This window comes from Scardinius erythrophthalmus (genome assembly GCF_964197995.2).
Source record: "Scardinius erythrophthalmus genome assembly, chromosome: 11".
Lineage (NCBI taxonomy): Eukaryota > Metazoa > Chordata > Actinopteri > Cypriniformes > Leuciscidae > Scardinius > Scardinius erythrophthalmus.
Genome location: NC_138231.1, coordinates 2,644,296 through 2,659,295, shown reverse-complemented (window position 1 = coordinate 2,659,295; position 15,000 = coordinate 2,644,296). Strand labels below are relative to the sequence as shown.

The following is a 15,000-nucleotide window of genomic DNA, read 5'->3' as shown; positions in this document are numbered from 1 at the left end:
GTAACGGTGGACGGTGCGTGGCTCCAAACACCTGCCAGTGTCCCTCAGACTACAGCGGACCACAGTGTCTCACACGTGAGTGTGTGTGTGTGTTTGAGTGTTTGTGTGCATGTTTGTGTGTGTCTGTGCGTGCGTGCGTGTGTGTGTGTGTGTGGGTGTGTACACTATGTGTGTGTGCGTGTGCATGTGTGCATAAGTGAGTGAGTGCGCGTGTGTGTGTGTGTGTGTGTGCGTGTGTGTGTTATTCTAAAGAGGCCATATGATGCTTTTTAATGTTTTCATAGTGTGTGATGTCTCTGTTTTTGCATGTATAAGATCTTTTGTCATCATGCTTTGTTTGGCCTTTCGAAAACAGAAAGCATTTTGGCATTTTGGGCGAAAATGAGTTCTATATATCAAATTAAAGGTCTTGATGAGCTCTATCTAGTTGTGCCAAAAAGACGCATCAGAAATCAACCTGTATTGAATAAAGCAACGAAACAACAAAGACCTAACACAAAAGTTTGAGCATTGTTTGGAGCCAGAGGGGCGTATGTCCACTTACGCCCTTCTGGCTCTAAAAAATACATGTATGGCCTACACATTGTTTGGAGCCAGAAGGGCGCAAGTGGCATTTGACCAACTTTACAGGAGAGCCAAAACAAAATTTTGACCACACTTCAATCAACTGTATTTATTAACCTTCATCCACAACATTGCAACCACATACATACTTATATGAGTAAGTTCTTAAGTGAACATATTATGGCATATTAACACGATGAACATATTCTAAAACCTTGCAAAATCTTGAAAATATGGCAAAAACATCAAATACGCCTTTTTGGCACCAAACATTTCCAATTCTTCTAAAGAAAAATAGGGCGTATCTGCTGATCAATGCAGAATGATTGGTCAAAACATTGGTTAAAAACACTCTAACTTCATAACTTTTCATTTTATTTAAAATACTGTATACATAGTCATTTAATTTCATCATTTCAAATTGTTTAACATTTCATTTCCAACCGTTTAATTAAAATTTTTATTCAACTAAAGTGAACTAAAAAGTGAAATGTGTAATAAACAAGAGAAATTAAACTGTTTGAAATTAAATGTTAAACTGTTTTAAATGAAATGCATTAATGTTAACTCATGAATAAAAATTGAAATTAAACTGTTTGAAATTAAATGTTAAACTGTTTGACATGAATGTGAACTCATAAATGAGAATTGAAATTAAACGGTTAGAAATGAAATGTTAAACAGTTTGAAATGATGAAATTAAATGACTATGTATACAGTATTTTAAATAAAATGAAAAGTTATGAAGTTAGAGTGTTTTTAACCAATGTTTTGACCAATCATTCTGCATTGATCAGCAGATACGCCCTATTTTTCTTTAGAAGAATTGGAAATGTTTGGTGCCAAAAAGGCGTATTTGATGTTTTTGCCATATTTTCAAGATTTTGCAAGGTTTTAGAATATGTTCATCGTGTTAATATGCCATAATATGTTCACTTAAGAACTTACTCATATGTGGTTGCAATGTTGTGGATGAAGGTTAATAAATACAGTTGATTGAAGTGTGGTCAAAATTTTGTTTTGGCTCTCCTGTAAAGTTTGTCAAATGCCACTTACGCCCCTCTGGTTCCAAGCCCTCAATGTTAAAGAATGTTAACCTATTCTATTTCACATAATTAACAAAATAATGGACTTGAATCCATTGAAAATTGTGTGTGTGTGTGTGTGTGTGTGTGTGTGTGTGTGTGTGTGTGTGTGTGTGTGTGTGTGTGTGTGTGTGTGTGTGTGTGTGTGTGTGTGTGTGTGTGTGTGTGTGTGTGTGTGTGTGTGTGTGTGTGTGTGTGTATTTTTACAGCTCTGTGTTCTCCTCCGTGTGTGAACGGCGGGAGGTGTGTGAACATCAACACCTGCAGCTGTGTGGGCGACTGGACAGGAGCTCGCTGTCAGATAGGTGACCAAACACACACACACACACACACACACACACACACACACTCACACACTCATAAACTCACTCACACTCACACACACATAAACTCACTCACACTCACACACACACACACACACACACACACACACACACACACACACACACTCACACACACACAAACTCACACTGTGTGTGTGTGTGTGTTTGTTTTCCTCCTCAGAACCCGTCAGCTGTGTGTCGGCGTGTAAAAACGGTGGTGTGTGTGTGGGACTCAACAGATGCCAGTGTGTGGACGGATTCACTGGGATCCTCTGCGAGACGGGCACGTGATCGAACGACATCATTCATTCCGTCATGACATCACTCAGTATTCAGTTCACTGTGACATCATCCATTAATTATGACGTTGTTCATTTTTGTCATCACAGCATCATTAATTCATCATGAGGCCATCCTTAAAAATATTTTGGTTTGCAGTAACAGCAAAAAAAAAGAAAAAAAGGGTCGGTAGGTAGGTCTTTATTTTTTTATATATATAAAAAATAATATAAAAAAGTATATTTTTTTAATAATAAAAAAAAAATCGGGGTCGGGGGGGTCTTGAGAGAACATTTTTCACCGATGTCTAGGGGCTGTTTACACCAGGCCACTTTGCGTTTTCTCAGATCGGATTGCAATCTGATTGATCAAAACGATTCAATTATTTACACCTGGTTACATAGATGTGTGTTGTTGTTTTTTTGCGGATATAACCGATCTTCAATTCCCGCTATATGCAGATTTAATGCAGTGCACCGAAAGCAACAGTTATTATTTTATTGGTCAACAGCTAAAATTTCTGAATCAAAGCCCGCAATAAGAGAAAGCGGAAACAGCCCTGGTAAGATCATTTCGTTTCTTTACATTTAATAAAGATGATCGTGTGTTAAGCGTCTGCGACTTACTTTCACTTTGATTTGCGATAGCACGTTGATGCTTAGCTTCTCATCTGCGGCGATGCGTGTTGCAGTAGCGTCGTCATTACTGACTAAAACATGACATGTAGCCTATATAACACGCTTTCACATGTTTATTTTTTAATAAACCATATTCAACAACATATAAAAATGAAATAATCTTTAGAGTAAAGCCGCAGCCATCATTACCAAGCGCGAACCATTGACAGTGAATGAGACGGAGCGATCTCAGCCTGCAGGCCGTAGTGTGACATGCGTAAACCTGGTGTAAACATAATGACGCGCCACGAGTTTTTATTTAAAAGAAAGAACGTAGCTTATGTTTGTATGTATGTCTAAGCAATTTATATTCACAATACTTAATAACTAATATTATTTTATTGCATTTGTATTAGTTGTTTGAAGAGTTAAAAAAAAATTGGTCGGTCTTAACGCAAGTTTACAACCGGCAAGTCGGTCGGACTAAAAGGGGAAATAAATAAATAATTGGGTCGGTACTAAATTGACAGGGTCGGTCGGGTTACGGCAAACAAGAATATTTTTAAGGATGGCCTGACATGCTGTTTATGTTGAGTGAACATCATTCTACAGGTTGTGTTTATGTATTTGTGTGTGTGTGTGTGTGTGTGTGTGTGTGTGTGTGTGTGTGTGTGTGTGTGTAGCTGTCACTACGCCGTGTGTTCCTCCCTGCCAACATGGCTCTGTCTGTGGCCCTCTGAACACCTGTGTGTGTCCGACAGGGACGAGTGGCATACGCTGTGAGAGACTGTAAGAGGACAAACACACACACACACACACACACACACACACTCACACACACACAGTCTGGTTCGCTATCTTTGTGGGACTCTCCATAGATGTAACGGTTTTTATACTGTCCAAACTGTATATCCCTTCCCCTTACACTAACCCTAAACCTACCCATCACACACACACACACACACACTAACCCAACCCCTAAACCTACCCATCACACACACACACACACACTAACCCAACCCCTAAACCTACCCAACACAAACACACACACACATTAACCTGACCCCTAAACCTACCCATCACACACACACACACTAACCCAACCCCTAAACCTACCCATCACACACACACACACACGCACGCACACTAACCTGACCCCTAAACCTACCCATCACACACACACACTCACACAAACCTGACCCCTAAACCTACCCATCACACACACACACACACACACACACACACACACACTAACCCGACCCCTAAACCTACCCATCACTCACACACACATTCAAACTAACCTGACCATCACACACACACACACACACACACACACACACTAACCCAACCCCTAAACCTACCCATCACACACACACACACACTAACCCGACCCCTAAACCTGCCCATCACACACACTCACACACACACACACACTAACCCGACCCCTAAACCTACCCATCACACACACACACACACACACATACACACTAACTCGACCCCTAAACCTACCCATCTCACACACACACACACACACACACTAACCCGACCCCTAAACCTGCCCATCACACACGCTCACACACACACTAACCCGACCCCTAAACCTACCCATCACACACACACACACACACACACACATACACACTAACTCGACCCCTAAACCTACCCATCTCACACACACACACACACACACACACACGTACACACTGTCACTCAGTACTCGGTACACCGTACCATACACCCACCCCATGCTCTTGTGTTTCAGTGTGTGTCCAGTCGTCACGACGGTGGTCAGTACGTCTCGTGCGGTGAGGAAAGGCTTTCGGGAGAGTTTCGTGGATCGCTGTGGACCCCTGGGTGTCCAACTCTGCACTAAATACAGGTCAGACACACACACACACACACACACACACACACACACACACACACACACACACACAGATGAGCTGAACCTGTCACAGTACGAGTAAACCACAGAAGTGTCAGAAATCAACTTTTCCGTTAAAGTGAGCCTATGTATTGTCCATGTTCCTCTGTCTTTAGTGTGTGTAGTGTTGCTCTATATCAGTGTCAGTGTTCCTGAACTCCTGAAACGCCTCCACTGTAGTCTTGAGTTTCTCCCGGGAACGAACACGTCACAATATTCCTCATTATAATAATTAATGCGCAGAATAAAGGGGCGGGGCCTGGTTGAGTTAGTCAGTAGTGTGTTAAACTGGCGGTTATGGTAAGGGGCGGGACATTTCCCAAACACACTCGAAGCGCTCGACCAATCACAACACACTGATCCAGTCGACCAATCAGAGTTGAAAACTAAAGATTCATAACACTATATTCTGTATATTCTATAATCAGTTGAGTTGTACAAAGGTTTGGGGTCGGCAAGATTTGTTTAATGTTTTTGAAAGAGTCTCTTCTGCTCATCAAGGCTGCGTTTATGTGATTAAAAATATAGCAAGAAATTGTGAAATATTATTCTAATGTAAATCAGATGTTTTCTATGTGAATATATAGTAAAGTGTAATTTATTCCTGTGATCAAAGCTGTATTTTCAGCATCATTACTCCAGTCTTCAGTGTCACATGATCCTTCAGAAATCACTCTAATATGAGGATTTGATGATCAAGAAACATTTATGATTATTATCAGTGTGTGCTGTTGTTTGCTGTGTTTGCAGGATAAACCAGGCGCGTGTGTATCTGCAGGCGTATAGAGTGGGATACAAGATCCAGTGTCCCGACAAAACCACAAGATGAGCCACAAAACAACAACGCCAAGTCGAGTAACAAACACTTACAGGGAGCCAAACACAACACAGACACACTCACGGCAAAACATTCTTCATTGACCCTGATGGAAGAACCTTTAATATTCATAATATTTGATGTTTCCCTCATTAAAAAAACATTGTTTCCTTCATCTCAGTTGCATGAGATTTTGTAACACACAAAACTGGGCTTGATTCGGTTGTAATGAAGGAATGTGAAGAATAAAAAGCCACACACAGGGTCTTCAAGAACTGACAATTATAGGGAAAGGTGAAAAAAAATGAATTTTTCAATAAAATAAATAAATACGACATAAATCAGAAACATTTCTTTTCGTTTTTATTCTAACGAGCAGATGCCAGAATTCTGCCTCTAACACCCAGATCATTGTCCAGAAACAACTCATATTTATAAAGTAATTTTTTTGAAACATTTAATATTTCATATGCAAGCTAATGGTAAAGTTGAGTAATTTTGTGGTAAATAAGCAAAAAAAGTACCACATATCCCCCTCAACAGCATAAATGTGTAGTTTAGAAGTAAAGATATTATATATTTGTATACATTTTTAAAAAAAATATTGTTTATACAGTCGCTCTGTAAATGTGGGGGTTCTGTATGGGTTCTTTAGAATCTTAAAATGTTCTTCACACTAAGAATTTTTTTTTAAAGGTTCTTTAGAGAAGCAAAAATTATTTCATGGCATCGCTGCAAAAAAGAAATAAAAATGCTGGAAGCTTTATTTTTAAGAGTGTGTGATTGTGTATATTGGCTTTTGCACATTGTGCATGTGTATTATTATTATTATTATTTTAAACTAATAAAGATATTTTTGTGACTTTTAATTCGTTGTGTGATCCTCTTTGAACTACTTTGCAAATGTTTAACCAACAAAGTAAGCTAAACCTTTTTAAAATGCTGGTTACTGCTCACTTCTGTTTACATCAGCAGTGTGAACGTGTCAAAGTCTGCAGGAACATGGATAAGTATAGCTAATCAAATTCACGAATATTACAGCATTTAAACATTATTAATAATACATCGGCTACTGAGTTACTAAAACACTCTTTGTCAAAGAATACACGTGTTTGTTCACAGTTTGAACGTTCTTGTTTCCATTTGTTTAATTTCAAGATCTGAGGTGAATTATCCATTGTTGCTTTTACAGCTTCAAAGCTGGAGCACTAAATGATATTCAGAGTCACATGACACGCTTTTAACATTAAATAAAGCACATAAACAGTGCCTGAGATTATCATCGCCACACTCTGTGTTTGTTGTTCCAGCGCGACGTCGCAGAAAAATAGAAACCGTTTCTAAAATAGAATCGTCGCGTGTCGCCGTCGCGGCTGATTAGGACAAACACTCTGATTAACATGGAGAAGAACCTTTTATCGCGTGTAGTTAGGAAACGATGTAATAGTCATCGTCATTGGTTTGAACGCACCTTTACGGGGACACCGAACTCGTGAACCGATGTGCTGTAAGATGGCGGTTAAAGTGAGTTTTAACGTTTGACAATCGGTTTCACGCCCTTTAAACTCTGCACATTTCATGTTTTCAGCTCAAACCAACTCAGATATACGTAAACAAACGCCCTTTCCAGCACATTTACTTCAAGAAATAAAACATAAATTCATTAGCCCTACAATCAAATAATTTAACTGCGTCCTGTTGGCTAGTCTATGGGCTAATTGAAGGCCTATCCCTTAAAACTCATCTTTGATCAACAAAGTGACATATTTAAATATTTTTCCCTGTGAAAAAAATTTCTTCATGCCTTAAAATAAATTGAATGTAACTCGCTTCATTACACAGATCCATGAATTTGCGAATGAGCCTGGCCCTTTAAATCCATGAAATGCGCAGACTCAAAGTTGAATGGGTATGAAAACGAATGTCTAACAAATGTCAAACATTAAACTAACTTTACTTGAGTTGATGAAAGTTAATGCAGTCATATATTAAAAGAGTGACTCAAACTGAGGTGTTTGACAAAAGGACGTGGACAGAAGATCTGAAGAAGACAACCAGACATCAGCCATCAGACGAGGAAGAGACCCGCCTCATTAAACAGGTGAAACACTTATAAAGCCATATAAAAAATCTTATCATGATTTTTACTGAAAAAGAATGTAAAGAGATGCAGTAAAATCGGTAACAGTTTACTGTCAGGTTTATCTTAATGATAAATAATATTTATTTTTTTAGGTATTTATCCTTAAGAAATGTGTTTATGCTTAATGAAATGAACGGAATGGAAAGACATCATAAAGAATAAAAATATCTTAATGTTAATTCCTAAATTTACTAATACATTATTAAAATCAAAAGATGTATGTTTTAATATTATTTAATAGACATTGAACTAACAATGAACTGTTGTATTTTTTTATTTACATGAACGGATGTGAATAGGTTACTATCAAAGATGTATTGCTCTTTGTTAGTGTATATATGTATTGTATTGTATTCATGCATTAACAACATTAGATTTTATTGCAAAATATATGAAAAAATATGTGTTTTTGGAAAGAAAAGTATGAATTACCATTTTTTGTGGACATTGTTTTATATCTGATACAGCATACATTTTTTATTATTATTATACATTTACAGTCAAAGTAGAAAGTAAAATGTTGTAAAGTGTAAAATTCCTTGCATGATCGAATAATCTTTTAGGCTGTTTAAATATTGAGTTATGTTCATATAATGTTCATGTAACATACCATATGGATTATGACATATCAAGGCAGAAATAATCACAGAATACTTGAATTCTCAGTTATGCTTCCTTTTAGGATCAACTTTGTCTGAGATGTTTTTCCTAAAATTAAATGAATAATCGTAATATTAAAATATTAGGCTATTATAAAATATCAAAACATATTAATATTAAAATTATACATAATACTATATTTTATAATAATTATTATAAATAATTGTCTCAGATGTTTCTCCTAAAATTAAATGAATAAATATGAATATATTAAAATATTATTATAAAATATTAAAATATATTGAAATTATATATAATATAATATTTTATAATAATAATTATTATGATGATTTATTTATTCATTTTAATTAGTAAAATCGAGGAAGTAAAAACAGACGTGAATATTATCACTGGTTATGATCCAGTAAGAGTGTAGAGCTATAAAATGAATATGAAGAGCAGCTCAGATCATTTGAGAAGTATATCATAATTATCTTTTAAACGTCTCATCTGTTCTTTCACAGGGAGTGAATATGAGTGCGTCCTTTAAGAAGCTTCTGGATTTGAGTTCGGGAGACTCTCACAACGCTGGAATGAAGCCAATAACCTTTGTTAGACAGGTCTGACGTTTTGTTAATTGTTGCTTAAATAAATGATTGAACATATATTGCTGAATTGCAAATGAGCACAATGTGTCCTGCACTTTGGTTTTGTAGAGCAGAACGTCCCGTTATAATCGGATGAGGTCAACATGAAAATATGACTCTTAAAGGAACACTCCGACTTTTTGGGACTTTAGCTTATTCACAGTATCCCCCAGAGTTAGATAAGTCCATACATACCTTTTTCATTTCTGTGCGTTCTGTAAGTGTTATTTGACGCACCCACCGCTAGCCTAGCTTAGCACAAAGACTGGATGTAAATGGATAAGGTAGCATACTAATCCCAATAAGTGACAAAATAATGCAAACATTTTCCTATTTACATGTTGTGATCTGTATAGTCACAGCGTGTACAAATAACAAGGCTATATGAGACAGAGGCCATTTTTAATCGTATAAATACTGGGAACTATATTCTCACTAGGCGTAGGAGCACAGCTACTTGGGCGGAGTGATTAGCGCAGCACACGAGACGCCCTGTGGTGAGGAGCAGAGAGTTCGCTCAGAGTTAGAGTAATAGAGTCAGCAATTACTAGATAGTAAATTTATAGTTTACAATCATGGGTGTTCGCTGTATCTTGTCTTACAGCTTCCAAAGTTTGTAACTCCTCGTCTGTGTATTCTGGCTCAAAACTATATGGTTCTGGATCTTGGTTTGATACCCAGTAAAATTCCTCTGACAATTCCTCAAAGTCAGCCATGATCACAAGTCACGTTCGCTACTAGCTAGTTAGTCACGTTTGTTTTGTTTACGGAACCATCAACAGGGCGTCTCGTGTGCTGCGCTAATCACTCCGCCCAAGTAGCTGTGCTCCTACGCCAAGTGAGAATATAGTTCCCAGTATTTATACGATTAAAAATGGTCTCTGTCTCATATAGCCTTGTTATTTGTACACGCTGTGACTATACAGATCACAACATGTAAATAGGAAAATGTTTGCATTATTTTGTCACTTATTGGGATTAGTATGCTACCTTATCCATTTACATCCAGTCTTTGTGCTAAGCTAGGCTAGCGGTGGGTGCGTCAAATAACACTTACAGAACGCACAGAAATGAAAAAGGTATGTATGGACTTATCTAACTCTGGGGGATACTGTGAATAAGCTAAAGTCCCAAAAAGTCGGAGTGTTCCTTTAAATGATTCATCATGTTAATCTACAGGATAAAATGTTTCACATAATCATTCATTAATAACATGGAACAACCTTTACTTTTAAAGTCCCCCTGTGGTGTAAGTCCAGCTTTTAATGTTGTTTATTTGTCTATGTGGTGTTTTTAATCTGCTTTAAGACAAACCATGTGTAAACTCATAAGTCGACAGCATTGCTGAGTATTTCCTCCTTAAAACTGCAGTGAACCAAAGACAGTCTCAAAAACACGCTTTGAAATCGCTGGTGTTTCTGACGTCACAAACTACCTTGTAACCAATCAGATCAACGTGTGATCGTCAACCAGTGGATCTCTGAGCTGAGTGAGTGAGTGGAGGCGGGGCTCATTTGCATATTCATAGAACCGCGCATACTAAATTAAGCAAGGGTGTCAAGTTACATTCAAGATATTTTAAGGCATGATGATGAATTTTTCATCAAAGATGAGTTTTAAGGGATAAAAGGATCGACAGGGGGACTTTAAATCAACTCATGTTGCTGAGACTCGTCACACGCTACAAAAAATGTTTTCTTACTCAGTATTTTTGTCTTGTTTCCAGTCCAAATATCAAACATTCCTTAAATCAAGATGCATTTACTAAAGTAGTAAAATAACATAAGATATTAAGTCTTGTTTTCTTGGGAAATAAATAAAAAAATTAAGTGAGTATTTGCTTAAAACAAGCAAAATTATCTGCCAATCTGGTAAAAAAAAATAATCTTGTTTCTGTTTGAATTAACATTATTTTTCTGACCCCACTGGCAGATAATTTAGCTTTTTTTAAGCATCAACTCACTTAATTTTTATTCATTACCCCGGAAAACAGGACATAATATCTAATGTCACTTTACTCATCTAGTAAATACATCTTGATTTAAGAATTTTTAGATATTTGGAGTAAGAAAAGCATTTTTTGCAGTGCACAACAGAATGTGTGGTGAATGGCGTTTCATGTGGACTTGTTTCAGGTCATCGCTGGATGTTTGTGTCCGAGTCTCTTGCAGAGCGACGCTCTTCCTCCTGACGCTCGTCTCAGAGCTCAGATGTTACTCCAGCACTTTGATGGAGGCAGTGTCGGTGAGATATTGTCTTTGTGGGAAATTATGATAGTTATATTACACGCACACTACAGTTCAAAAGATTGGGGTCGGGAAGATTTGTTGTTGTAATTTATTCCTGTGATCAAAGCTGAATGTTCAGCATCATTGCTCCAGTCTTCAGTGTCACATGATCCTTCACAAATCACTCTAATATGATGATTTGATGCTCGAGAAACATTATCAATGTTGAAAACCGGCATAATTTTGTGGAAATTGTGATACATTTCATTTTTCAGGATTCTTTGATGAATAGAAAGTTCTAAAGAACAGCATTTATTTCAAATATAATCTTTTGTAACATTATAAATGTCTTTACTGTCACTTTTGATCATTTGAATGCATCCTTGCTGAATAAAAGTATTAATTTCTGACCTCAAACTTTTGAACGGTAGTATATATTTATTTAATCAGCTCCCTAGTTCACTAGTTAGGGCACTGATCAGGGAGTCGGCCATTTTTAGGGCTGTCTCAATCGCAAAATCCGTCTAGTGCTCTGAAACCTTTGCTCCCTAAAAAAGCCCCACAATGCTACGCAACAACCAGGGAGAATCGATGCTCATTATGTGTTCCCTTAACGGAAGTTAAATCACTAGATGGGTTTTTTTACAGTACAAACCATTATTTAATTATATTTCAACATAAACATACATCACTATTGACAGGTCATGAACATAATCTAACTAACATTTATAACGTTGCACATTGGTACTGTAACAAGCAGAGTATTGATCATAGTTACAATAACATTAAAAAATAATGTCCGAATGATATCAGTTCTGGGGTTGTGTACAATAAAGACGCCACAAATAGTCATCCGTGTAGTAATGTGCCCAATTTCATGTACACTATATACTGATTCACTGTCATGTGACCTGTGATGCTCACGATCTGATTGGCTGTCTGGCCACTTCACTCTTTTAGGTTCATACACTGAGTCCTGTGGATCGATGTACGTGAGAAACACTATAGCAAAGTTTATTTCACTGCGGGACGGAGGAATCCCATCCAGTCCGGAGCAAGTCTTCATCACTGTTGAAGCCCAGAGAGGTTTGATGGTACGATCCGAATTTATGTTGTAAGCATGTAATCAGATTACTTTTTCAAGTAACTAGTAAACTAGTAAAGTAACAAATTACTTTTTCAATTTACAACAAAATATCTGAGTTACTTTTTCACATTTATTGACTGACAGCCCATGTTGAGAGAAATAAAGTGAGGAGGTGTGTGTGCGCGCACGTGTGTGTGTGTGTGTGTGTGTGTGTGTGTAAACATGATGGTTATTGTAGTTCTAGACTAAATGTGAACATGCATTTACTCATCTCACTTGCAAGAAAACATTCAGTTTTCCTCAAAATGAATAAAAACAGTAAAATGCAATCTCAGAATTTTACACAAATTTTTATAATGAACTATATTAAATTACACAAATATACTTGATGTATTTAATCTCACTTTATTAACCAATGTCTGCATTTCCTTCAGCCTGAGGATTATTACTTCACTTTTGGTGTGAAAGTGTCTTAACATTTGCCAAAAATATAACTTTTTTTACTGTTATAAAAAAAAAACAAGCCCAGCCCAGCTGAGAAAAAGTAACGCAAAAGTAATGTAACACATTACATTTCATAAAAAGTTACTACGTAACGCAATTAGTTACTAAGTAACGCAATTAGTTACTTTTTTTGGGAGTAACGCAATATTGTAATTAACTTAAAAGTAACTTTCCCCAACACTGGTTGTAAGAGCTTCAGTTGGGTGATTGATGTACACAGGTGATGATGCGACTGCTGTGTCAATCAGAGGGCGTGTCTTCGGTTATGATCCCAGACCCCGCCCCTCACTCGCTGACACGCCTCCTGCAGTGGATGGGCATGGTCCCGGTGCCCTATCGGCTTCAAGAACAGTGTGGGTGGAGCTTGGATAGGGCGGAGCTTAACAGAGTAATCCAGGCGACGAGGGGGCGGAGCTCTCCACGGGCAATTTATATCAGTAACCCTGGCAACCCGACAGGTATGGGACAGTATATTCATGATGACTTTGCTGGAGGTTTAAAACGCAGCATCACTGTGTATATTGTGATGATTGTAATGCACCTTTTGTTTGGCCATTGTAAGTCATTGCCATGTAAGTCCCCCTGTGGTGAAAATGAAACACGGTTTGAAATTTGGGTTGTTTCTGACGTCACAAACTACCTTGTAACCATCAACGTGTGATCGTCAACCAGAGGAGCTTCTGTGAGTAAGTGGAGGCGGGGCTCATTTGCATATTCATAGAACAGTGTATACTAAATGAGGCAAGGGTGTCGAGTTACAATCAAGCTATTTTAAGGGCTTGAAGATTTATTTTTTTTTTCAAGGAAAAAATACTTAAATATATAATTTTGATGATCAAAGATGAGTTTTGAGGGATGAAATTGTTGACTACAGGGGGACTTTAATTATATTTCTGAGAAGTACATATAAAAAGTAAGCTGAAAGTATTAACGTTTAAAATAAGTATACTAATAGCACACTTTTTTGTAAGGGTATTCTATGACACCTAGAGGGAAGTATGAAAAATGAATGAAAAATACCATGTCTCCACAAAAAAACATAATACCGTGGTAGTTTTTGTAAGTGAATTGATAAATTGTGATGTTAAATTGCAGGTTGATTGTGTGTGTTTTACAGGGCATGTCCAGTGCAGAGAGTCCATCGAGGATGTGATTCGCTTCGCTGCCGACGAAGATCTTTTCTTGTTGGTCAACGAGGGAAGTGTTTAGGGTGAAATCTTCATTATCTGCTTTGGTCACGTTTGTTTTCTTGGTGATGATCTCTTTATTGGGTTGCAGGTTTATCAGAACACAGTTTTTGCGGACGGCTCAGAGTTCGTGTCCTATAAGCGTGTTCTGGCTGAGATGGGAGACCCTTATTCTGAGAGCGTTCAACTGGCCTCGGTTCACTCGCTCTCCAACGGCATCATGGGAGAGTGAGTTTTATGATGTCAGAGCTAATAAAACCTATTTAAAGCTATCTTCTTACTATCTCGTCTCTGATTTAAACTTCATGAGCAGAAACAGTGTTCGAGTCTGATTCAGTTTAAACTTCAAAATTCTGATTCAACCGAGTACATTTGTATTTAATAAATACACAAACGTTTGGGGTCGGGAAGATTTTTATTGTTTGTGAAAGATTCTCTTCTGCTCAGCAAGGCTGCATTTATGTGCTCAAAAATACGGTGAAAATTGTGAAATATTATTCTAATGTAAATCAGCTGTTTTCTATGTGAATATACAGTAAAGTGTAATTTATTCCTGTGATCAAACTGAATTTTCAGCATCATTACTCCAGTCTTCATTGTCACATGATCCTTCAGAAATCATTCTAACATGATGATTTGCTGCTCAAGATGTCCATTTTGATTTAATGTTGAGTATTATGTTGGTCTATGTTCATTGTAATAACCTTAATTTAACAGTAAAAGGCTGCTAATTCAATGCTGTTCAATGTGTTTGATGCAGGTGTGGTTTCAGGACGGGTTATATGGAGCTGGTGAACGTCGATCAAGCTGTGATGTTATACACTGATACGCTTCTGACGGGGGATTTGTGCCCTCCTGTGATTGGTCAGATCGCTCTTGATGTCATGACTGATCCGCCCCGTCCTGGAGAACCTTCCTACACTTTATACACACAGGTACGTGCAAAAACATTTATATTTATAATTTACATTGTTTAATAATATGATTATTGAATA

The 15,000-nt window shown here is 37.4% G+C and overlaps 2 protein-coding genes across 3 annotated transcripts in view; both read left to right on the top strand.

Annotated features, from left to right (window-relative positions):
• The window catches only part of LOC308699078 (uncharacterized protein), a 38,361-nt gene extending 32,578 nt beyond the window's left edge, over window positions 1-5,783 (top strand). For both annotated transcript variants that reach the window (XM_081379667.1, XM_081379668.1), the window contains 6 exons: window positions 1-75; window positions 1,859-1,954; window positions 2,154-2,255; window positions 3,552-3,657; window positions 4,631-4,747; window positions 5,543-5,783. The exon at window positions 1-75 is cut by the window's left edge and continues 21 nt beyond it. In XM_081379667.1, the coding sequence (XP_081235793.1) occupies window positions 1-75; window positions 1,859-1,954; window positions 2,154-2,255; window positions 3,552-3,657; window positions 4,631-4,747; window positions 5,543-5,621 (575 nt within the window). In that variant the 3' untranslated portion in view covers window positions 5,622-5,783. The remainder of the gene's footprint in view (window positions 76-1,858; window positions 1,955-2,153; window positions 2,256-3,551; window positions 3,658-4,630; window positions 4,748-5,542) is intronic.
• A 1,801-nt stretch (window positions 5,784-7,584) lies between these two features.
• The window catches only part of gptl (glutamic--pyruvic transaminase-like), a gene marked incomplete at both ends in the record, with an annotated part of 9,210 nt that continues 1,794 nt past the window's right edge, over window positions 7,585-15,000 (top strand). Inside the window, 8 exons of the mRNA XM_081378116.1 lie at window positions 7,585-7,710; window positions 8,877-8,972; window positions 11,135-11,243; window positions 12,188-12,321; window positions 13,039-13,276; window positions 13,936-14,015; window positions 14,097-14,233; window positions 14,766-14,940. Of these exons, the coding sequence (XP_081234242.1) occupies window positions 7,585-7,710; window positions 8,877-8,972; window positions 11,135-11,243; window positions 12,188-12,321; window positions 13,039-13,276; window positions 13,936-14,015; window positions 14,097-14,233; window positions 14,766-14,940 (1,095 nt within the window). The remainder of the gene's footprint in view (window positions 7,711-8,876; window positions 8,973-11,134; window positions 11,244-12,187; window positions 12,322-13,038; window positions 13,277-13,935; window positions 14,016-14,096; window positions 14,234-14,765; window positions 14,941-15,000) is intronic.